The sequence below is a fragment of the Nerophis ophidion genome, linkage group LG17 (genome assembly GCF_033978795.1).
Source record: "Nerophis ophidion isolate RoL-2023_Sa linkage group LG17, RoL_Noph_v1.0, whole genome shotgun sequence".
NCBI lineage: Eukaryota > Metazoa > Chordata > Actinopteri > Syngnathiformes > Syngnathidae > Nerophis > Nerophis ophidion.
The window spans coordinates 12,332,842-12,358,871 of NC_084627.1; the positions used below are offsets into that span (position 1 = coordinate 12,332,842).

Genomic DNA, 26,030 nt, shown 5'->3' on the forward strand with positions numbered 1-26,030 from the left:
TTATGGTGTGTGTCAAAATGGCACCCATTAGCGGACACATTATCTGGTGTTTTGTTTTGCAATATTACCAACTTTTCTTACCTTCTGGTACCTGCTGATCTGTTTTTGAGATCTACTTAAGTCCTGAAAATATGCGCACTTCCGGCATTGTAGTCCGTGCCGACAACGTAGTCGAAAAGCTTCTTAGTTTTATCTATCTTCTTGTTATGAGGCATTTTGTAATATAAATTAGTGTAAAGTTCTAACTTATATCTGTCAGTAAACTCGGTATGAAAGCACTAAAATTTACCGGTGTAGTGAGTTTACATTATTCATACAAGGAACTTTAGTTATTAGAGTTCCCGTCGGACGGTTTTTCACGGGACAGATTTGTTGTTGCACTAGTGAGCCACGGATGAGGAGATGATGCTCCGTTACTGATTGAAGTAAAGTCTGAATGGCATTAAAACATTTAGCGCCATCTTTTGACACTTCTTCCACTCCCGTCCTTGCACGCTACCCCGCTACACCAAAGATGACGGGGAGAAGACGCCGTCAAAGTTAGCCACGTAAATAAGACCGCCCACAAAACGGAGCGTCTTGAAAATGATTTGTAAAACATCTATGCAACATTTTGACCAAAGAACCACCATTACATGTTATGTAGACCTAAAATAAGTATTTTACATTTAGGAAAAAAATCCTAATATGACCCCTTTAATGCGCCTTATATTCCGGCGCGCCTTATCTATGAAAATAGACCTGAATAGACCCACTCAGCAGTCCGGAAAATACGGTAGTCATATTGATTGATGTTTGCTATCCATCAGGGTTGAGGACGGCCTTTACGTCATGTGCTTGCAACCCAGCAATTGATGATGACTAATACCATTCATTATGCAAATAAAATACAAAGACTCAAATGGAGCTAGATCACCTGCGACTGCATTGGTAAAGACGTGTCAATTCAATCATGCCATGACTTAACAACATACTAGTAGGAATTGTACAAACCCCATTTCCAAATGAGTTGGGAAATTGTGTAATATGTAAATATAAACGGAATACAATGATTTGCAAATCCTTTTCAACCCATATTCAATTGAATATGCTACAAAGACAAGATATTTGATGTTCAAACTCATACTTTATTTTTTTTTTGCAAATAATAATAAACTTAGAATTTCATGGCTGCAACATGTGTCAAAGTAGTGGGGAAAGGGCATGTTCACCACTGTGTTACATCCCCTTTTCTTTTAATAGCACTCAATAAATGTTTGGGAACTGAGGAAACTAATTGTTGAAGCTTTGAAAGTGGAATTCTTTCCCATTCTTGTTTTATGTAGAGCTTCAGTTGTATTTTACACTTCATAATGCGCCACACATTTTCGATGGGAGACAGGTCTGGACTGCAGGCGGGCCAGGAAAGTACCTGCACTCTTTTTTTACAAAGCCATGCTGTTGTAACACGTGCTGAATGTGGCTTGGCATTGTCTTGTTGAAATAAGCAGGGGCGTCCATGAAAAAGACGGCGCTTAGATGGCAGCATATTTCGTTGCAAATCCTGTATGTACTTTTCAGCATTAATGGTGCCTTCACTGATGTGCAAGTTACCCATGCCTTGGGCACTAATGCGCTACCTCTTTGGTCCGGATAACACGATGTCGAATATTTCCAAAAACAATTTGAAATGTGGACTCGTCAGACCACAGAACACTTTTCCACTTTGCATCAGTGAATCTTAGATTATCTTGGGCCCAGAGAAGCCCGCGGCGTTTCTGGATGTTGTTGATGAATGGCTTTCGCTTTGCATAGTAGAGCTTTAACTTGCACTTATAGATGTAGCGACCAACTGTATTTAGTGACAGTGGTTTTCTGAAGTGTTCCTGAGCCCAGGTGGTGATATCCTTTAGAGATAGGGATCGAATGTCACGGTCATTCAATGTTGTTTTCCTGCCATGCTGCTTACATGGAGTGATTTCTCCAGATTCTCTGAACCTTTTGATGATATTATGGACCGTAGATTTTGAAATCCCTAAATTTCTTGCAATTGCACTTTGAGAAACGTTGTTCTTAAACTGTTTGACTATTTGCTCACGCAGTTGTGGACAAAGGGGTGTACCTCGCCCCATCCTTTCTTGTGAAAGACTGAGCATTTTTTGGGAAGCTGTTTTTATACCCAATCATGGCACCCACCTGTTCCCAATTAGCCTGCACACCTGTGTGATGTTCCACATAAGTGTTTGATGAGCATTCCTCAACTTTATCAGTATTTATTGCCACCTTTCCCAACTTCTTTGTCACATGTTGCTAGCATCAAATTCTAAAGTTAATGACTGTTTGCAAAAAAAATAAAGTTTATCAGTTTGAACATCAAATATGTTGTCTGTGTAACATATTCAACTGAATATGGGTTGAAAAGGATTTGCAAATCATTGTATTCTGTTTATATTTACATCTAACACAATTTCCCAACTCCTATGGAAACGGGGTTTGTAGGACTTGGGTGTAGGTGTGCATCACCTGGTGGTAGATCTTGCGGATGAACATTCCTCGGGTGAAGGCCTGGATGACCACGGCAGCATTGCGCACCGTGAGATAGGCGCGGCGCTCCCTGACCATGCGGTAATTCTTCTGACAGACCGTGGCGGCGCGTGTAAGGCGCAAATATTCGGCGTACCTGAGGACATTTGAAATAATAAACAAGGGAGGTGCATGGAGCCCCGATTCCTTCAGGGCACATGACCTGCATCAAGCAAAACTGACCTGCGCGCCAAGTAGCCTCGCCCGTATCTCTGCAAAAGGATGGCGGACTTTCGGATCTTCTGGTATCGGACACGCTGCATCCATCCGCGTACCGTTTTCTGGATCAAAATGCATGCGGCGCGGAACTTGTCGGCCCGCAGCTTCTCCAAATAGGCCACCTGGCCGGCCCGGAAGAAGATCTTGGTCTTTCCGAACTGGAACATGTCTTTATCCTGACACACACAAAACTTGTGAGAGGAGGGACACAGAAGTCCTGCAGAGAAGTCTTACCTTGATCAGTGTCTCCAGAAGCTTCTTACACACCAACTTCTTGTCTGCACACAACACGTCCGCCTTGAGCATCAAGACACGATACCTGCTGAAGAAGTCACTGTACGTCCACCTGCGCCAGCACAACAACAACCGGTAGATGGCATCAGATTCACTTCCCGGTTGGAAACTGCAAGACCCTAGAACGGTGCACGCCTCCTGTCACGTGACACCGTGGGGCCACAATCTGCTGAGCCAGCTATAGCGTAGCGGAAACTTTTATGAGCCACCTCCTGGTGGTGACTCAGCAGCATGAGGAAGACCAAGCGGGTTACCTGGACGGGTATCCGGCAGCACTGATGCGGATGGTCTCAAGGACGCCGCACGCTCGCAGCTGCTGTACGGCTCGCCGCGAGTCGAACCTGCACGCACAGATATACATCAACGCCATGCAAGTGACGGAACCTTTCCTTGACTATTTGCGTTCACTTGACGGAAAGGTGACAAAAAGTTTATCATTACAAGTTCCTGTCCGACCATTAAGCCTTCCCGAAGACCTTCATTAGCGCCACCTTCCTTTCTCAGATGGAACACACAAAGCAGAAGAGAGAAAAGAGCAGCGGACTCACGAGAAGGCCTCCTTGAAGTCGTTAGGTTTGATGCAGCGCACGTAGTGAGGCGTGGTGGCGTTCAGCGTCTCCATGAGAAGATGCAGAGAGCTACGGAACTGAAGACATCATAAATATATGTACTGTTATTTCTATGCTTTGAAATAAATAAATATATATATATATTAGGGGTGTAACAGCACGTGTATTCGTATTGAACTGTTTCGGTACGGGGGTTTTGGTTGGGTACAGAGGTGTACTGAACGAGTTCCCACACGGACATTCTAAGTAGCGTACCACACGTTGTGTAAACAATGCACACCAAGGCACAACACAAGGCATGCTAGCAGCGACCGGGCTACGATAGACTGACCGTACCTCCTCTTTTCACCGGATATGTCCTCTTTTGCCGGGCTGTCCGGGTGGAGTTTCTTAAATGCCTCAAATGTCCGGCATTTTAAGTTAGGATTGCCTGTATTTTCAATGTACGTTCGGGGTTAAGAAGGGGTTAAAAACAAAACAAATTGTGCACGCAGCAGCATTCGTGAGGGAGGGGCAGAGAGCGAGAGAGTTATGATAAACACGCATGCGTCGCCAGGCTCTGCTTTTTACCCATAGATTTACCAGATTTTATTTTTTATTATCTATAGCAAGGGTGTCAAAAGTGTGCCCCGGAAGCCATTTGCAGCCCACAGCTAATGTTTTAAAGGCCTACGGCACATTCTAAAAATCCTATTAAAATAAACAAAAACATAACAAAAGTGAAATAAAAAAGCTTAAAAGTCAAATGTAATTTAGAAAAACTTGCAATGTTGACTAATAAAAATAAAGCTGCTTTTTTTTTCTTTCAAACTGTCATTTCTCGAAACATAATATTGAATCAAAATCAATGTTATTATGAATTATTGACCTATCCAAGGTTCCCATTACTTGACATCAAATATTCCACTAAGAAAAATATTTTTGGTGGAAGATTTTGCAAATTTGGTAAATAAATAACTAAAAAAATGTATATTTTGTTGTTTTCTTACTGTACCGAAAATGAACCGAACCGTGACCTCTAAGCCGAGGTATGTACCAAACCAAAATTTTTGTGTACCGTTACACCCCTAATATATATATATATATATATATATATATATATATATATATATATATATATATATATATATATATATATATATATATATATATATATATATATATATATATATATATATATATATGTATGTACATGTGTATACACAAAAATATAAGCGCAACACATTTGTTTTTGCTCCTATTTTTCATGAGTTGAAGTCAAAGATCTAAAACTTTTTCTACGTACACTAAATACATTTTCCCCTCAGATATTGTTCACAAATCTTCCTAAATCTGTGTTAGTGAGCATTTCTTCTTTTTCGAGATAATCCGCCTCACAGGTGTGGCAAATCAAGTTGCTGATTAAACAGCATGATTACTGCACAGGTGTGCCTTAGCCTGCCAACAATAAGGAAATATGCAGTATATATATATATATATATATATATATATATATATATACATACACACATGCACTGTATTGCCAAAATTATTTGGTCACCCATCCAAGTCATGAGAATCAGGTGTCTTAAATCACTTGGCCCCTGGTATAAAATCCAGCACTTAGGCATGGAGACTGTTTCTACAAACATTTGTGAAAGCATGGGCCACTTTCAGTGATTTCCAGCGTGGAACTGTCATAGTATGCCACCTGTGCAACAAATCCAGTCGTGAAATTTCCTTGCTCCTAAATATTCCAAAGTCGACTTTATTACAAGAAAAGTGAAGAGTTTGGGAACAACAGCAACTCAGCCACCAAGTGGTAGGCGACATAAACTGTCAGAGAGGGGTCGGCGGATGCTGAAGTGCATAGTGCAAAGACTTTCTGCACAGTCCGTTGCTACAGAGCTCCAAACTTCATGTGGCCTTCCAATTAGCCCACGTACAGTACGCAGAGAGCTTCAAATGGGTTTCCATGGCTGAGCAGCTGGTTCTAAGCCGTACATCACCAAGTCCAATGCAAAGTGTGGGATACAGTGATGTAAAGCACGTCGCCACTGGACTCTAGAGCAGTGGAGACCCCTTCTCTGGACTGATGAGTCACGCTTTTCCATCTGGCAACCAGTTTGGGTTTGGAGGTCGCCAGGAGAATGCCACATTTCGGACTGCATTGTGCCGAGTGTGAAATTTGGTGGAGGAGGAATTATGGTGTGGGGTTGTTTTTTTCAGGAGTTGGGCTTGGCCCCTTAGTTCCAGTGAAAAGAACTTTGAATGCTCCAGGATACCAAAACATTTTATTGCCCTTATGTGGGACTACCAAGGATGTCGTAGTGGTTTGTGTTGTGGTTTGTGCAGCCCTTTGAGACACTAGTGATTTAGGGTTATATAAGTAAAGATTGATTGATCGATGTATAAATATAGTTGTAATACCAAGAGAACGTGACAGAAAAAAAAAGGAGAGAAGCTCACTTGCAAGCCAACACTCTTCCTGTTCTCCTTGTTGGAGGCTTTGGGGGCCGACTTGGCAGCACGCACGTTCACTTTGGACGTCTTGAGGGAGGAGCCGCCATCTTTGTCGCTGAAAAGGTCGGCCACCAGCTGAACCTGAAGGCAAACAGGGAGACATGTTGTTCCTCCTCTCTAAGGTTCTCATAGTCATTATTGTCACCGACGTCCCACTGGGTCATTATTGTCACCGACGTCCCACTGGGTGTGAGTTTTCCTTGCCCTTATGTGGGCCTACCGAGGATGTCGTGGTGGTTTTTGCAGCCCTTTGAGACACTAGTGATTTAGGGCTATATAAGTAAACATTGATTGATTGATTGATTGATTCAGAGCTGTCTTCCACTTGTGCAACATGGTCTGTGGATCTGACCTCTGCAATGAAATATGCCTTAAAGCAGGGGTCACCAACCTTTTTGAAACCAAGAGCTACTTCTTGGGTACTGATTAATGCAAAGAGCTACCAGTTTGATACACACTTAAATAAATTGCCAGAAATAGCCAATTTGCTCAATTTACCCTTAATAAATAAATCTATATATATTAAAAAAAGGGTATTTCTGTCTGTCATTCCGTCGTACATTTTTTTTTTCCTTTTACGGAAGGTTTTTTGTAGAGAATAAATGATGAAAAAAACACTTAATTGAACGGTTTAAAAGAGGTGAAAACAGGAAAAAAATGAAAATTACATTTTTAAACATAGTTTATCTTCAATTTCAACTCTTTAAAATTCAAAATTTAACCAAAAAAAGAAGACAAAAACCAGCTAATTTGAATCCTTTTGAAAAAATTAAAAAAAGAATGATTAAACTTCATTTGTACATCATTAAGATTAATTTTAGAATTTTGATGACATGTTTTAAATAGGTTAAAATCCAATCTCCACTTTGTTAGAATATATAACAAATAAGAACCAAGCTATATTTCTAACAAAGACCAATCATTATTTCTTCTAGATTTTCCAGAACAAAAATTACAAATAAAATTCAAAAGACTTTGAAATAACATTTAAATTTGATTCTAAAGATTTTCTAGATTGCCAGAATAATTCTTTTGAATTTTAATCATAAGTTTGAAGAAATATTTCACAAATTTTCTTCGTTGAAAGAACAGAAGCTAAAATGAAGAGTTAAATAAAACTGTATTTATTATTCTTTACAATAAAAAAATAAAATAATAATTCAACATTGATTTAAATTGTCAGGAAAGAAGAGGAAGACATTTAAAAGGTAAAAATGTGTTTAAAAATCCTAAAATCATTTTTAAGGTTGTATTTTTTCTCTAAAATTGTCTTTCTAAAAATTATAAGAAGCAAAGTAAAACAATAAATGATTTATTTAAACAAGTGAAGACCAAGTCTTTAAAATATTTTCTTGGATTTTCCAATTCTATTTGAGTTTTGTCTCTCTTAGAATTAAAAATGTCGAGCAAAGCGAGACGAGCTTGCTAGTAAATAAATAAAATTAAAAAAATAGAAGCAGCTCACTGGTAAGTGCTGCTATTTGAGCTATTTTTAGAACAGGCCAGCGGGCAACTCATCTGGTCCTTACGGGCTTACGTTGTTGACCCTTGCCTTAAAGGCACTATCACTTCTTAAAATGACCCAAAAACAGACCAAGATTTTCTTTGCCAACCAGACAAGTAACAGCAACTATTTGAGTTATGGCAGTAATGCAAGGCACAAGAATACGTGCGCCATTACTGGAGAAATGTTACTAACATCAACTCAGTGTTTTAAGTCCTGTCCTCCATTTTACAAAAGATGCTGTAACTGTTTAGTGGTTTTAATTCACCTGAACATTATTTGAAGACTCTTTAAAAGCATCTGTATGGCCTTGGTCAACATAACTTTAACAGTAGTTTGTCAGCATCTCTCCAACAACTTTTGTTTTGGTCTGCATTGGGCTTTGAAACCAAGACCCAATTTACAGACTGAGCTATTGCCCCGCCCATAATTGATAGCATCTAATTCAGAACATACTTGCCAACCTGAAACCTCCAAATTCTGGAGATTGGGGGGTGTATATTGTAGCGTCCCGGAAGAGTTGGTGCTGCAAAGGATTCTGGGTATTTGTTCTGTTGTGTTACAATGCGGATGTTCTCCCGAAATGTTTGTCATTCTTTTTTAGTGTGGGTTCACAATGTGGCGCATATTTGTAACAGTGTTAAAGTTGTTTATGCGGCCACCCTCAGTGTGACCTGTAAGGCTGTTGATCAAGTATGCCTTGCATTCACTCAGGTGTGTTTAAAAGCCGCATATATTGTGTGACTGGGGCGGCACGCTTTTTGTATGGAGGAAAAGCGGACGTTGTAGAGGACGCTAAAAGCAGTGCCTTTAAGGCAGGGGTCTCAGACACGCGGCCCGCGAGACGTTATTTTGCGGCCTCCAGCTTAATATAAAAGTTTAATGTTAGTGCGGCCCGCAAATTTTATACGAATGGCGCTTGAGCGTTGTGTGCGTAGTTTGAGGAATCTACCAATCACGGTGTAGTATGTGGCTCTCGAGGGCCGAACATTGACGCCAGACAAGCTGTTCGGTAGCTTCCGAAGCACTCTGCCGAAGGACTGAGCGACAATACAAAACTGTGGTGCACTGGACCCCAGCGCTGATACTCTGACAGAGAGTTGCAGGGCGGATCGGATGTTTGCCCGTTTGGGGCTAATTGTGCTACCGTAACTGTAAACTCCACGGCAACAATTTTTGTTATATGGGTCCATAATGGCAATTTCAACGTTCTGGGTTGCCTACACCAGCGTAAGTGGAAAAGTGGCAAATGAGTGAAAGCGACAGAAACGTTGCCATGGAGACGAGGGTTTTTTCTTACGTGCCTGGCTGGAGTCGCACCGCGACACCTGTCCGTCAGTAATAGCAGTTCCCGATAACCTGGACCAATTCAAACCGTTTTTTTTTTTTTTTACATTATTGTTAAATTTGCATTGCCTCACATTCCTTAATTCTCCTTTTGTTAATTTATATTTTGATTTTATTTTGTGTTGAAAATAAAATAAAAGTCATTTAAAAAGATTTTCGTTTAAGAAATATTTTCTCGCGGCCCTGCTTCACCCAGACTCTGCATCCAGTGGCCCCCAGGTAAATTGAGTTTGAGACCCCTGCTTTAAGGCATGCCCCCAATATTGTTGTCCGGATGGAAATCGGGAGAAATTCGGTAGAATGGTTGCACCGGGAGATTTTCAGGAGGGGCACTGAAATTTGGGAGTCACCCGGGAAAATCGGGAGAGTTGGCAAGTATGATTCAGAAGTCGTAGACAAAACGGTTTTGTGTTAAATAAAAACTTGTGTTGGGATCAAAAACACTGACAGCGTGAGAAGAGGGTTTCTCGTCAAGGTTCTACTGTTTGTTTGCTAGTTTGACCTTTCAAGATTAATCACATGACAACTTTGCAGCAACGCACCTGACTAGCCTTCAGGATGTTGATCTGCTCATCGTAAACGGTGTCTCGGTTTTTCTCCAGGAAGCCGTCGCACTCGTACGCCACCTGGCGGTCCAACAACATATGACTAATGACACCTGTGACGATGCGGGTCAGGCGACCCGAAGGTTGACTTACATCGTCAGCAAAGTGGTTGATGATGAAGGAGGTGTTGGACATTCGAGGTTTCTGGAAGTGCGCGTTGCTGCCGTGCTGCTTGTAGAGCTTCTGGGCCCAGTTCTGATCTGTTCCTTTGGGCACCTGAAAGAGGAAGACGAAAGTAGACCAACAAGGCTTAAGTCCCTCATTTCAACATCAACACCTGACCCACTTTGCACTCCTCATCCAGGAGGTCTAGCACGCCAAGCCGCGCCTCGATCAAGTCGATACATGGCTGGTTGTCGTAGAAGTCGATCAGGGTCCAGGGGATCTGCTCCTTCATATACTCCTCTTGCTCCAACTTGAACACATGCTGCACACGAGACAGCGGCATCCGGGCTTAAGTGACGTCTTAAAAGCCATTCCCTCAAAGACTCACCGAGTTGAACTGCTGCTGCAGCTTCTCGTTGGCATAGTTGATGCAGAACTGCTCAAAACTGTTCACCTCGAAGGTTTCGAATCTGCGTAGACAGAAGAGGAGGTCAAGTACATGCGTGTGGACCGCGCTCAGATGTCCGGCATAGCGAGTGTGCACCCGTAAATGTCCAGGACGCCGATGAAGGAGTGCTGTTTGGAGGACGTGCGCAGCGCCACGTTAATGTGCGCCACGATCCAGTCAAACATGCGGGCGTAAATGTGCTTGGCGAGGGCGTCGCGAGCATTGGTCGCTTGCTTGCTCGACATGCTCTTAATGTACGTCTCGGACGTCGTGACCAACTTCCTGTGACACAGCCAGTGCTCCATCTGCGGAGGCTCCAGGCCCAGCAGCCGGCAGAAATGCTTCAGATGGACATCATCGCTCTGAAAGACAAGCACGCGGAGGAAGACCTTAGCAATAAGCTGCGGATCACATGGGGTCCCTGTGGACGCACCGAGACATGGCAGGACTCGCCATCCCTCTCGGAGTAGATCTCGATGTTTCCCAAATGTAGGATGGATGCCAGGACCCTGAAGATGGCGTTCTGAGTGGCGTCTTTGATGCCTGCCCACACACCAAAGACTTAATGCTTATCACTGTGAAAAAAAAAGGTGGGGCCTGGTGTTCATCACCCACCCAGCAGTCTGAAGGCCTTTCTAGTCTTGGTGAGGTCATCTGCGTCGCTCACACCCTCAATGAAGATATTCTCTCCCATTGACGTGTAGGTGAAGTCCTGTGCGCTGGCTGGGCGGTGGCCACACAGAAGACGGTAGCTGAGACGTGCTCATCGTGTTTGAGAGAAATTAAAAAATGTGTCGACTCACTTAGGCTGAGATCTTGCAGCTCGGACAACGAGGCGGAGGCACACAGCTGGTAGAAGATGTGATAATTACGCTCTTCTTCAGCCTGCAAGAAGGTAGGAAGAGCGAGCTCAGACTCATGGGGCACATGTCGTCCTACTGCGATCTACACCCACCTGGAAGACAACCCGTGACTTCTCCAGCAGATATGTGCGCATGTTAGCGCCAATGATGTGGTAGTTTTGACTGAATCCAATCTCAATGTACTTCCCGAAGCGACTGCTGTTGTCATTCCGCGTGGTCTTGGCGTTCCCGATAGCCTGGTCAAGACAGGAAGTGGATTAGGAGAAAAAACAATGTAACACACTTCATGAGTTCCCAAAGTGTCCATGAACCATCCTGCACTACAACTGAATGGCTCACCAGGAAGGGATTTGACTGGACTTCTATAGACTACATCCATCTATGTGATGTGTCTGGAATAGATTGAACCCACCCCCAACTCTAGACTAGATTGATATCTTTGATGTTTTAGGACTGTTTTGGCTGGGTTCACCTCCATAAAAAGGAACTGGACAAGACCCAGCTCACTTGAATGACTGGACTGCATAGGACTATAGTGTCCTGGGCCAAGTCTGTTACGGAACAAGGCTGTACTGGTTTCAGACCGGACTAGTCTTACTCCAGTGAGGTGGCTGAACTAACCTCCATGATGGGACTTGAGGCGAGGACTTTCTCCTCCACGTTGCTGTCATTGCTTGAGCCGCCGACTGTGGCAAAGAAGCGCATGGCGTACTTTGCAGAAACCGTCTTCCCTGCTCCAGATTCTCCACTCACGATGATGGATTGGTTCCTCTCGTCTCTAGAACCCCAAAGCAAAAAATTAAACACACGGGACGATCTGTTGTTTACCACCGTGGCTTCCAAGAAGACACAGTCTGACCTCGCCATCTGCTTGTACGCTTCTTCGGCCACAGCAAAAATGTGCGGGTCCATGTCGCCCATGTTCTGCCCGCTGTAGGCATTGATGACCTCCTCCCCATAGATGTGCAGCTCCTCGTAAGGGTTGATGGCCACCAGGACAATGCCTGCACACACAAACTCAATGCTCAAAAGTGCCAATTTTGCAATATGACGCTGGTTTACAGGGAGACTGACCGCAGTATGTGTAGATGTGGTTGGACTCCAGGAAACGCACTCGCAGGTTGTGCAGGACGGCGGGTTCGTGAAGGTAGCTGAGAGCGGTCAGGTCGTTCTCGCCAACTAGAATGTCAGGGTTCCGCAGGAATGGAAGAGGGTTGCTCTTTGGACCCACAGGATACTCCAAAAGCTGAGGAGGTAGTGGGCTCGTCAACATTACCTAACTAACTATCAAACAAGAAGACTTTCTACACGCAAAGGCTTAACAATGAAAACAAACATGTTGCTTCAATACCTGGCCATCCTCCAGTTTGAGGTAGAGCACCGACTCTCCTTGCTTGTAATCTCTGGTGATCTCTGCAGCCTTCCATATGTGATCCTCGTCCGGGATCCACACCCGCGTGTACTGAAACATATCAACACGTGACCCCAACGTCAATGTGGCAATGAGCTGCGGATATCTGACATGCAATATGGAGCCAAACGCAGCAATGAGCGAGTTACCGTCATAGGGAATAGGAATGCTAAACAGTTAACCAAAGAAACCACCAATGACTTAATACATTCGTACCTCGGCTTACGAGCAGTGTTATTTTGTTATCGTCAACAACCTATTTTCCCCTGACTAAAAGAAGACAATAACAAATCACAACAAACGCACGTTGACAAAAACAATGATGAAATTCCAATCCAATCCAATCCACTTTATTTATATAGCACATTTGAACAACAATAAAGTTTCCAAAGTGCTGCACAGCCATGTTAAAAACAATATTATGCACCACCAATGACTGAATAAAACAAAAAATGAATAAAAATAAAACCAATAAAAACAATATAAAAACAAATATGATTAAAAACTATTTTAAAAGGTAAAATCAATTAAAACAGTAAAATAAAAATCAAAGTGTATAAAAAACACAGAGGACAACAGAGGACAGAGGACCACACAACTCACGTCGTGTTAAAAGCCAAAGAATAAAAGTGGGTCTTAAGACGAGACTTAAAACACTCCACTTTGAACATGGAGCGGCAGAGTGTTCCAGAGCTTAGGGCCGACCACAGAGAAGGCCCTGTCTCCCCTGGTCTTAAGTCTGGTCTTGGGAACCACGAGCTGGAACTGGCTCTCGGACCTCAGAGCGCGCGCAGGGATGTAAATTTGGATGAGGTCCGAGATATATTGAGGTGCCAGTCCATGTAAAGATTTAAAAACAAACAGCAATGTTTTAAAATCAATTCTAAAATGAACAGGGAGCCAGTGCAAACTCTGAAGAATTGGGGTTATATGCTAGCGTTTCCTGGCCCCTGTTAAAAGTCCTGCTGCCGCGTTCTGGACTAATTGCAACCGGGAGAGAGCTTTTTGGCTAATGCCAGCATAAAGTGCTTTGCAGTAGTCCAGGCCACTTGAAATAAAAGCATGCACGACTTGTTCAAAAAGGTTAAAAGATAAAAACGGTTTAACCTTTACTAAAAGACGAAGGTGATAAAAACACGATTTTAAAACGCCATTGACTTGTTTGTCTAGTTTAAAATGGCTGTCTATAGTGACGCCAAGGCTGGTGACTTTGGGACGCACATCATTTTGCAATGGTCCCAAGTCAGTGAGGGCCGGACCAAAAACTAAAATTTCCGTTTTTCCCTCATTCATTATTAAAAAATTCTGGGCTAACCAAGCCTTGACGTCACATAGACAGTTAAGAAGGGGTGTCAGGGGGCCGTGGCTTTTTGAAATCGGCATATAAATTTGGCAGTCATCTGCATAAAAGTGATAAAACACTCCATGTTTCTTAAAAATATCTCCAAGAGGGAGGAGATAAAGAGCGAACAGGATGGGGCCTAAAATTGATCATTTAGTCAACGAATGAAATTTAAACGAAAATGTTGGGCATGTGGGACAAGTTAGGAATCCACCCAATCACAGTAGCAAACAGGAGAGAGTAAATCATAGCGAGGATCTAATCAGAACTACTCAGTATTAAAGATACCCTTTGGATTTTTCACAGGGAAACAAAACTGTATTGTAGAAATGTAACGACAAACTGTAAAGATGATGACCGCGGCAAAACTCCCGACGATTAGTATTACCCTTTTAAATTAAAATGATCTAAAAACCAAGATGGATAACTGCATTTTGATGAACTCACAGTGGACTTACTAATGCCAGCTCGCTAGCTTAAATGCTAACATGAAAAGAAGAAACATAAGTCTTTCCCCGTTAAAAAACAACATACTCCAATCCAAACTTATACAAACACATTATTGTCTGTGCAGATAAGATATTCAATCAGGATTTTAAGTGGGGTTACCAATTGTTTATTGTACTCCTGTTTGTTTTACGTTGAGTCGATGGGGAGGAATCGCAGCCCTGCTTACTCTTGCTTGGTGTACTCGCTCGCCCCGGTAACAGAATTGCTATTGCGACATCCAGTGGACACAGTTAGAACAGCAGTTTCTTTAATTCTAAAATGAAGCTTCATTTTACTCTTAGCAAACTGATCTCGAGGGCCAGATTGAAACAGTTTGCGGTCCTGTTGCTTAGTTTCAACAAAAAATAAAGTTAGTGAAGTGTATTCATTGAAAAGTTGATGGAGAGCAGGTCTTGTTGTGAATCCAATTTTTGAGATGCTCTGCAATGATAAATCATTAATAAAAGTCCTTTCAAGACAGCTTTAAAGATGTGTTCATTATACTTTGTACTTTAGTCGACATAATTTACTATAAGGTTAGCTGACTAAAATGTTGAGAAATTTAGTGAACTAAAACTAGATTAAAACTTAGTAAATGACTAAAATATGACCAATCTAAAATACATTTTATTTAATTAATTAAAGTCTTGAAAGGACAGCTTCAAAGATGCATTGTCTATTATACTTTGTACTTTAGTCAACATAATTTACTATAATTTTAGTTAACTAAATGTTGAGAAATTTAGTGAACTAAAACTTAGTAAATGATCAAAATATGACCTATCTAAAATACATTTTAATTAATTAATAAAAATCCTTTCAAGACAGCTTCAAAGATGCGTTGTACTTTAGTAGACACAATTTACTATAATTTTAGTTGACTAAAATGTTGAGAAATTTAGTGAACTAAAACTAAGGTCATATTTTGGTCATTTACTATCTAAAATACATTTTAATTAATCAATTAAAATCCTTTCAAAACAGCTTCAAAGATGCCTTGTCCATTATACTTTGTACTTTAGTCGACACAATTTACTATAATTTTAGTTGACTAAAATGTGGAGAAATTTAGTGAACTAAAACTAGACTAAAACTTAGTAAATGACCAAAATATGACCTAATAAATTTTAATTAATTAATAAAAATCCTTTCAAGACAGCTTCTATGATGCGTTGTTCATTATACTTTGTACTTTAGTTGACATCATTTACTATAATTTTAGTTAACTAAAATGTTAAGAAATTTAGTGAACTAAACTAGATTAAAACTTAGTAAATGACTAAAATATGACCAATCTAAAATACATTTTTATTTAATTAAAAAAAGTCATTTCAAGACAGCTTCAAAGATGCGTTGTCCATTATACTTTGTACTTTAGTTGACATCCATCCATCCATCCATTTTCTACCGCTTATTCCCTTTGGGGTCACGGGGGGCGCTGGTGCCTATCTCAGATACAATCGGGCGGAAGGCGGAGTACACCCTGAACAACATAATTTACTATAATTTTCGTTAACTTAAATGTTCAGAAATTTAGTGAACTAAAACTTAGTAAATGATCAAAATATGACCTATCTAAAATACATTTTAATTAATTAATAAAAATCCTTTCAAGACAGCTTCAGAGATGTGTTGTACTTTATTCGACACAATTTACTTTAATTTTAGTAACTAAAATGTCAAGACATTTAGTGACCTAAAACTAGACTAAAACTTAGTAAATGACCAAAATATGACCTCTCTCTAAATACATTTTAATTAATTAACAAAAGTCCTTTCAAGACAGCTTCAAAGATGCGTTTTACTTTATACTTTGTACTTTAGTCGACACAATTTACTATAATTTTAGTTGACTAAAATGTTGAGGAATTTTGTGAACTAAAACTTAGTGATCATTTACTATCTATAATACATTTTAATTAATAATTAAAAATCCTTTCAAGACAGCTTCAAAGATGTGTTGTCCATTGTACTTTAGTCGACACAATTTACTTTAATTTTAGTTAACTAAATGTTGAGAAATTTAGTGAACTAAAACTAGACTAAAACTTAGTAAATGACCAAAATATGACCTAACTATAAATACATTTGAATTAATTAATAAACGTCCTTTCAAGACAGCTTCAAAGATGCGTTGTCCATAATACTTTAGTCGACACAATTTACTATAATTTTAGTTGACTAAAATGTTGAGAAATTTAGTGAACTAAAACTTAGTAAATAATCAAAATATGACCTATCTAAAATACATTTTAATTAATTAATAAAAGTCCTTTCAAGACAGCTTCAAAGATATGTTTTACTTTAGTCAACACAATTTACTATAATTTTAGATGACTAAAATGTTGAGAAATTTAGTGAACTAAAACTTAGTAAATGACCAAATTATGACCTATCTAAAATAAATTTTCGTGAAAAACTATGACTAAAACTAAATGAAAAACCTGCTGTCAACATGAACATTGTTTATAAGTGCCCCAGCTCACAAGCTTTTTGAAATATGAGCTGTCTCTCGGCAAATGATTATGCTTGAAGTTGCCAGCAAAAACATACGCTCTCTTATTCGTTAGCATTAGCTATGAGCTAGAAAGACAAAGCAACGGGTGTGAACAAAGTGTGTGTGAAGGATAGTGTTGATTACAGGCAAATGGTCTTTATTGAACTCAATTAAAGTTCTACTGAAAGCCACTACTAGCGACCACGCAGTCTGATAGTTTATATATCAATGATGAAATATTAACATTGCAACACATGACAATGCGGCCTTTTTAGTTTACTAAATTGCAATTTTAAATTTCCCGCGAAGTGTCGTGTTGAAAACATCGCGGTATGATGACTCGTATGATGACGCGTGCGTTTGACGTCTCGGGTTGTAGCGGACATTATTTTCCAGCCCGATCCAAGCTATAAGTAGTCTGCTTTAATCGCATAATTACACAGTATTCTGGACATCTGTGTTGCTGAATCTTTTGCAATTTGTTCAATTAATAATGGATACGTTAAAGTAGAAAGATGGAGGTGGGAAGCTTTTAGCCTTTAGCCACACAAACACACTGTGTTTCCTTGTTTAAAATACCCGGAGGTGAATCTTCACTACGGATCAGAGCGGTCAAGCGAACATGGATCCCGACTACATATCAACCGGCAGTTTTGGGTGAGAAAATTGTGGTAATAAGTCGTCTCTTACCGGAGATCAGCGGAGCCAGCGTCCTCCTCCAGCTGCCGTGACTTTCCTCAGAGACTTTGGCGTCAACACACCCCTCCGACTTTCAGGTAGTATTTAACTCACTAAAACATTAGCAACACGATAAGCAGATAAGGGATTTCCCAGAATTATCCTAGTAAATGTGTCTAAAAACATCTAAATCGCTCCCACTGCAATCGCCTTTTTTTTCTCTTTCTAGTCCTTCACTCTAAATTTCCTCATCCACGAATCTTTCATCCTCGCTCAAATTAATGGGGAAATTGTCGCTTTCTCGGTCCGTTCAGCTCTAGCTGCTGGAGGCTATGATTGTAAACAACGTGAGGATGTGAGGAGCTCCACAACCCGTGACGTCACACGCACATCGTCTGCTACTTCCGGTACAGGTAAGGCTTTTTTATTAGCGACCAAAAGTTGCAAATTTTAGCATCGATGTCCTCTACTAAATCCTTTCAGCAAAAATATGGCAATATCGTGAAATGATCAAGTATGACACATAGAATGGACCTGCTATCCCCGTTTGAATAAGAAAATCTCATTTTAGTAGGCCTCTGATAAATGATGGCGATCTAAACACAAAAAATCTCAGCATTGTCCTTCTGTGGGACACTAATGTTAACAATATCAGCTACATTATTGTATAGTTAGCAGAATTTGTCACCATCAAACTAGCAAAATCCAAGTAAATGTGGCAATGAGCAATTCAGCAGGACAGAAGGTAAACACTTTACTAAGACGCGTGTAACATGTTTGTGTGCAGGAGCGGGGGTCAGGATTCAGTTGGTTAATGAATTCCACAACAAAGCATCTGAACAATAGAGAATCTTTGGGTGTGGGGGGAGTTGTCACGCAGGTTTGCAGGTTTGCGTGAAAGTCGAACACGCCTCAAACAATCAGCGACAGGAGACAGAAAGGACGATGGTTAAAATTGGATTTTTACACAGGAGGTACCATAGAAAAGTTATGTCACATATTTATTAATTTTCTGTTCATGGACATCTTTAGGCTTGAGTCTACCTCCAAACTGACTGGTAGGCACATGGAGACAAACAGTATAGACCAGGGGTTTCCAAAGTGTGGCCCGCAGCTAATTATTTACCGGACCGCCACACATTCTGCAAAAATTGCAAAATTGATAGTATTGCAAAAATTTAAAAAAACATTTAAAAAAAGTGGAATGAGGTGAAATCTAATTAGAAAAAGTGGCAATTTTGACACAAAGCTGCCATGCAGGCAGTTTTTTTGTTCCTTTTGTCTTAATTTTCTTTTTTTCCATCGCTCAAAAAAAAAAAGAAGTTATAATGAATTATTACTTAAAAATTATTACATTAAAATGTTTTATGTGAAAAAAATATTGCATATTTTGTGTGGTTGCCATATAAAAATATCAAAGTTTTGACAAAAGAGCATAAAACAAACAAAATAATAGTTCAAACTTAAAATCAACAGATATATCCGAAGTTGATCTTGAAATTTAAGTGTTAAAAGTAAAAATAAAACTAATAAAAATGCATCACTTTATGAGTGGTTAACCTTTCGGATCTCAAATATATTTAGTAGGATTTTATTTAACTTTTCACTGTGATTACTCAAAAATGTTAAATAATTAAAATCAATGGTGTCCTGCATTATTGATCTTTGAGGGCTTTAATTGCTAAATAAAGGAACTCTCCTGAAGGAATCAATAACGTACAATCTAAATACTGCATATTTCAGTTTTACTATTAAAAACAAAGTTGTCTTTGACAGAAAAGGCATAAAACCTTGTTTGCTTTACTTTATATCAACCTCAAGTTGATATAGAGATTTACTGTAAGCATTAAATAAAAAATTATGATAATAATTTGACTTATTTTTAACATTTTAGTGGGGCGGCCGTGCCAGCAACTTGAGGGTTGCAGGTTCGATTCCCGCTTCTGCCATCCTGGTCACTGCTGTTGTGTCCTTGGGCAAGACACTTTACCCACCTGCTCCCAGTGCCACCCACACTGGTTTAAATGGAACTTAGATATTGGGTTTCACTATGTAAAGCGCTTTGAGTCACTAGAGAAAAGCGCTATATAAATATAATTCACTTCACTTCACTGAGACCCTCTATGATCCCCAGGAACCTGAAGGATTTTTGAAAAAATCCATATATTTATTTATGGTTTGAAAATGAAAAATATCAAAATGGCCCCCGCATGCTTCCATTTTTCCGTGTGCGGCCCTATGTGGAAAAAGTTTGGACACCCCATGTATAGACTCTGTCTTAGGACTGAGGGGGGAAAAAAACCTACTATAGGCCTACACATAGAAAAAGCCTAATCCAGCTAACATGCTAACTTGAGATGTGCCGATCGATTGGCCACCAATTTAGGATCGGTGCGGCGTCTTCAGTAATGCGGACGCTGTATCAACCCGTTGTGGTGAAGAAGGAGCTGAGCCGGAAAGCAAAGCTCTCAATTTGGTCGATCTACGTTCCCATCCTCACCCATGGTCATGAGCTTTGGGTCATGACCGAAAGGATAAGATCACGGGTAAAGAGTTTCCTCCGCCGGGTGGCAGGTCTCTCCCTTAGAGATAGGGTGAGAAGTTCTGTCATCCGGGGGGAGCTCAGAGTAAAGCTGCTGCTCCTTCACATGGAGAGGAGCCAGATGAGGTGGTTCGGGCATCTGGTCAGGATGCCACCTGAACGCCTCCCTAGGGAGGTGTTTAGGGCACAGTCTAATCGGCAGGAAGCCACAGGGAAGACCCAGGACACGTTGGGAAGACTATGTCTCCCGGCTGGCCTGGGAACGCCTCGGGATCCCCGGGGAAGAGCTGGACGAAGTGGCTGGGGAGAGGGAAGTCTGGGCTACTCTGCTTAGGCTGCTGTCCCCGCGACCCGACCTCGGATAAGCGGAGGAAAATTGATGGGTTAATGAATAGTAGGGGCCAATTTCATTTAAAAAAAAAAGCATGTGATCGGTTAATGCCTTTCCATTCTAATCACAAAGGCTGATACCGTATTTCCTTGAATTGCCGCCGGGTATATAGCATGCGCCTTCCTAAACTCGTTTCGCAAAATAATTAGCGCATGCTTAGCATTACCGCCGGCTCAGGATTAACGCCGGGTCAAACACCTTTCGCAAAATATTATTTTTATTAGCGCATGTCTAGAATTTCCGCTGGGTCAAACTCGTTTCGAAAAATAATTAGCATATGCTTAGAATTTCCGCCGGGTCAAACTCGTCACGTCACGTCACGAGTGACACTTCACCTGTCATCATTTTCAAAATGGAGGAGGCTGATTTCAATCATTTGAAATCGCATAAAGGGAAGAAGATTAAGAGCTATTCAGTAGGATTTAAGGTCCAAGCTATTGAATATGCTAAAAAGAACAGTAAGCAGCTATGATTTATTAATATACCATAGCTGCGTGTGTCAAATATGAGTCATTAAATGACTCCCGCCTCCTGGTGGTAGAGGGCGCTAGTGATCCTTCTTGCGACTACTCGGCTGCAGAAGAAGTGACAACAAGCAGCGATCGTTATTTTTTTCCTCTCGCTTGCACTTTTAACATGGAGGATTACATATCTAAAATAGAACAGTTTTCCACACAGGACTTTCAATCGAAGCAGGAGGTAATAAAGGAAGATCTCCATCGAGACAGAGAGACTTTTAAAACTGAAGAAAGATAAGGAAGACTTCTATAAACAAGTTATCGATGCTTTTGATCAGAAGGAGCTGCGCATGGACTTCATTCATAAGTCAAAGTAAGACCAAAATAAAGTTTTTTTCATTAAATGTGCTTTTCATGATGGTATCCTTACGTCACACTCAAATTTATAAGCGCAGGCCTAAATTTACCGCATGCCTTTAGTAAGCGCCAGAGTGAGAAGAGGTTTTAAATTAATTAGCGCCCTGGCGGAAATTCAAGGAAATACGGTAATTTATTTTTGGTCCTGTGGCTGATGGCTAGCAGCTAATGTGTTTATCCAGACACAGAGCAGAATGGAATAGGATGCCTTTATTGTGTTAATGAAATCAAGCCCATAGAGCCGCTCCCCTGAGTAAAAAGTCATCACCTCCATTGTAAAAAATAAACTACATTTATTACAAGTATTATTATTAGAGATGTCCGATAATATCGGACTGCCAAAACGATCAGCCGATAAATGCTTTAAAATGTAATATCAGAAATTATCGGTATCGGTTTCAAAAAGTAAAACGTATGACTTTTTAAAAAGTCGCTGTACGGACTGGTACACGGACGTAGGAAGAAGTCCAGAGCGTCAATAAACCTTAAAGGCACTGCCTTTGCGTGCCGGCCCAATCACATAATATCTACGGCTTCTCACACACAAGTGAATGCACCGCATACTTGGTCAACAGCCATACAGGTCACACTGAGGGTGGCCGTATAAACAACTTTAACACTGTTACGGCGTGGCGCAGTGAGAGAGTGGCCGAGCGCAACCCGAGGGTCACTGGTTCAAATCCCACCTAGAACCAACCTCGTCACGTCCGTTGTGTCCTGAGCAAGACAGTTCACCCTTGCTCCTGATGGGTGCTAGTTGGCGCCTTGCATGGCAGCTCCCTCCATCAGTGTGTGAGTGTGTGTGTGAATGGGTAAATGTGGAAGTAGTGTCAAAGCGCTTTGAGTACCTTGAAGGTAGAAAAGCGCTATACAAGTACAACCCATTTATTTATCATTTACAAATATGCGCCACACTGTGAACCCACACAAAACACATTTTGGGAGAACATCCGCACCGTAACACAACATAAACACAACAGAACAAATACCTAGAAACGCTTGCAGCACTAACTCTTCCGGGACGCTACAATATGCCCCCCCACCTCAACCTCCTCATGCTCTCTCAGGGAGAGCCTGTCCCAAATTCCAAGCTGCTGTTTTGATGCATGTTAAAAAAAAAAAATAATGCACTTTGTGACTTCAATAATAAATACGGCACTTTTTTTCCATAACTTGAGTTGATTTATTTTGGAAAAACTTGTTACATTGTTTAATGCATCCAGCGGGGCATCACAGCAAAATTATGCGTAATAATGTGTTCATTCCACCACTGTATATATCGGTATCAGAATCGGTAATTAAGAGTTGGACAATATCGGAATATCGGCAAAAAAGCCATTATCGGACATCTCTGCTGATTATGTAACACAAAGTAAGAGCAAGCAGGAACAGACAAGAAGACAATGTAGTTGTAGTGGTGGGGGCGTGGCTAGGGGAGTGTTCAATGCCGCTGTCATATAATTTGCATAATTGTTGATGATGCATATTGTTGTTGTTGTTTTTTTAAAGGCTAAACATGTTGTACATACATTTAAAAACAAAACTGTGTTATTAGTCATTTGAATTTTTTTGTTTATCGTTTGGCTGTATGGTCATAATTGTTATTATTGCACAATGGCGGCTGCTGGTCTTTCAGGAAGGGGAAGCTCATTTTCAGCTACTGTAAACATGACTACAGTCTCCAATAACAGAAGAGATATAAAGATGCTAGATTTTTCAAAAGAAAAACGTCAACATGGGGATAATAATATTCCCCATATATACATGGAACAATGTAATGGAACTTCAAAAATGCTCTGGCAGTGGTTTCATATTTTAAGCTTGCTGATTCGCTCATGAAGCTGTCTATCAAAAAGGGATTCGGCTAATCGGCGTCACCATTGATGAAGCCGTTGCTGAATGTAAACAAATGCCATGGATGGATCCACACCTGACCTCCACTGTAATGATATCAACTACAAGAGTGGATCTAGTCGATACTACTTAGACTTGGACTTCCTTTTTATTGTCATTCAAATTTGAACTTTACAGCACAGATAAGAACGAAATTTCGTTACATTAGCGCATGGTAGTGCAGGATAAAAAAAGCAATAAGGTGAATATATAATTGAATGAATATATGTATATATATATATATATATATATATATATATATATAAATAATATATAAAGGCATACTGGGTGACACAGAGTACACTGATGGTTGTGATATAAACAATTTTAACACTCTTACCAATATGCGCCACGCTGTAAAGCCACACCAAACAAGAATGACAAACACATTTCGGGAGAACATCCTCACAACCCACCTTACCAAAGCACGGGGGGGGGTTTGGTGCTAGCAGGGTGTATAATACAGTCAGGGGACTCATGGATGCATAGGATTCTGGGTATTTGTTGTGTTGCGTTTATGTTGTGTTACTGTGAGGATGTTCTCCCGAAATGTGTTTGTCATTCTTGTTTGGTGTGGCTTCACAGCGTGGCGCATATTAGTAAGAGTGTTAAAATTGTTTATATCACAACCATCAGTGTACACTGTGTCACCCAGTATTGCCTTTTAATCTTGTACGTGTGTCTGCGGAAGCTGCACACAACATGTTACTGGATGGGCAAACAGTTTGTACATGTTGTTGAAGGGGTCAAAAGTCAATGGCTTCATAGCACACCTTTAATCTCGTTATCTGAATAAGCACCAGCAGACAGTCGCAAAAATGTTTGCGGCTCTCGTTATCTTCTATTCTCTTTCAAACGGGTCAATACAGATTTATGAATGGTAAAACTTTCGACCCCTGATATATAACAATGGGCGGGCGGTTGCGGTGTTGATAAAATGTTGGTTCGGGTGGACAGCGGGTAGATTACGACTTTAGTGATGCGGTTGTGGATGATATAATTGCCTATCCGCGCATCTCTACTGTAGAGATAAATATATTGCACTTTTTCACATGCTTGCACCTTATGGATGTATGTTATATTGTCTTTTTTATTCCAGCGAGTTCATCCATTTTGGGGGTAATTGAGGGGATGATTTCATTTAATGTGATTACATCAATATTTTTTATCGTAACAAAATCTTGTTTCCTTTTAAAAAAAATCATATTATGTTCATAAACTCAGGAAATATGTCCCTGGACACATGAGGACTTTGAATATGACCAATGTATGATCCTGTAACTACTTAGTATTGGAGCGATACCTACATTTGTGGTATCATCCAGAACGAATGTAAAGTATCAAACAACTAGAATAAGTGATTATTACATTTTAACAAAACTGTAGAGCAGTGTTTTTCAACCTTTTTTGAGCCAAAGCACATTTTTTGCGTTGAAAAAATGCGGAGGCACACCACCAGCAGAAATCCTTGAAAAAAACGAAACTCAGTTGACAGGAAAAGTTGTTGTCGCAATTGTTGGATATGACTTTATAGGGGAACATTATCACCAAACCTATGCAAGCGTCAATATATACCTTGATGTTGCAGAAAAAAGACCATGTATTTTTTAACCGATTTCCGAACTCTAAATGGGTGAATTTTGGCAAATTAAACGCCTTTCTGTTTATCCGTCTTTTAGCGATGATGTCAGAACGTGACGTCACCGAGGTAACACACCCGCCATTTTCATTTTCACATTACAAACACCGGGTCTCAGCTCTGTTATTTTCCGTTTTTTCGACAATTTTTTGGAACCTTGGAGACATCATGCCTCGTCGGTGTGTTGTCGGAGGGTGTAACAACACTAACAGGGAGGGATTCAAGTTGCACCACTGGCAAGAAATCTGCCGCCAGACCCCCATTGAATGTACCAGAGTGTCTTTACATTTGACCGGCGATGCTAAGACAGACATGGCACAGAGATGTATGGATAACCTGCAGATGCATTTGCAACTATTAAGTCAACGAAATCACAAAGGTGAGTTTTGTTGATGTTGTTGACTTATGTGCTAATCAGACATATTTGGTCGCAGCATGACTGCCAGCTAATCGATGCTAACATGCTACGCTAATCAATGCTAACATGCTATTTACGCTAGCTGTATGTACATTTGAAACTGGATACCCACATTTAATGCGAAACAAACACTTACCAATCGACGGATTTAAGTTGCTCCAGTGTCACAAGATGCGAAAGTCCTGATCGTTTGGTCCGCACATTTTACCGGCGATGCTAATAAGGCAGCCATGCTATGAGCCACTTTATTAGGTACACCCACGCTATGGCCGAATAGCGTCAATAGCTATTCGCTCAATAGCTTCAATTTCTTCTTCAATTTCGTTTTCGCTATCTGCCTCCATACTCCGACCATCTGTTTCAATGCATGCGTAATCTGTTGAATCGCTTAAGCCGCTGAAATCCGAGTCTGAATCCGAGCTAATGTCGCTATATCTTGCTGTGGTAACCGCCGTGTTGTTTGTATTGGCAGCCCTGTATGACGTCACAGGGAAATGGACGGTCGCATCGCAAATAGCGAAAATCAAGAACTTTAAAGCTTTTTTTATGGAAATTCCGGGAGGTGTAAAATTTTGAAAAAAACTTCGAAAAATAAAACAAGCCACTGGGAACTGATTTTTATTGTTTTTAACCCTTTTGAAATTGTGATAATGTTCCCCTTTAAAGCATAACCAAGCATGCATGACTATAGCTCTTGTCTCAAAGTAGGTGTACTGTCACCACCTGTCACATCACACCTTGACTTATTTGGACGTTTTTGCTGTTTTCCTGTGTGTAGTGTTTTACTTCTTGCGCTCCTATTTTGGTGGCTTTTTCTCTTTTTTTGGTATTTTCCTG

General features: G+C 40.5%; 1 protein-coding gene across 2 annotated transcripts in view; it reads right to left on the reverse strand.

Moving 5' to 3' along the window:
* Positions 1–26,030, reverse strand: part of LOC133536103 (unconventional myosin-Vb-like) — a 49,176-nt gene that overhangs the window by 7,270 nt on the left and 15,876 nt on the right. For both annotated transcript variants that reach the window (XM_061876310.1, XM_061876311.1), the window contains exons 2-20: positions 12,370–12,480; positions 12,093–12,264; positions 11,878–12,022; positions 11,640–11,796; positions 11,111–11,254; positions 10,959–11,040; positions 10,771–10,878; positions 10,589–10,698; positions 10,252–10,517; positions 10,096–10,177; positions 9,889–10,029; positions 9,696–9,818; positions 9,540–9,623; positions 6,093–6,227; positions 3,624–3,721; positions 3,330–3,416; positions 3,016–3,127; positions 2,746–2,957; positions 2,503–2,659 (exon numbers count right to left, since the gene is read on the reverse strand). In XM_061876310.1, the coding sequence (XP_061732294.1) occupies positions 2,503–2,659; positions 2,746–2,957; positions 3,016–3,127; positions 3,330–3,416; positions 3,624–3,721; positions 6,093–6,227; positions 9,540–9,623; positions 9,696–9,818; positions 9,889–10,029; positions 10,096–10,177; positions 10,252–10,517; positions 10,589–10,698; positions 10,771–10,878; positions 10,959–11,040; positions 11,111–11,254; positions 11,640–11,796; positions 11,878–12,022; positions 12,093–12,264; positions 12,370–12,480 (2,526 nt within the window). The remainder of the gene's footprint in view (positions 1–2,502; positions 2,660–2,745; positions 2,958–3,015; positions 3,128–3,329; positions 3,417–3,623; positions 3,722–6,092; positions 6,228–9,539; positions 9,624–9,695; positions 9,819–9,888; positions 10,030–10,095; positions 10,178–10,251; positions 10,518–10,588; positions 10,699–10,770; positions 10,879–10,958; positions 11,041–11,110; positions 11,255–11,639; positions 11,797–11,877; positions 12,023–12,092; positions 12,265–12,369; positions 12,481–26,030) is intronic.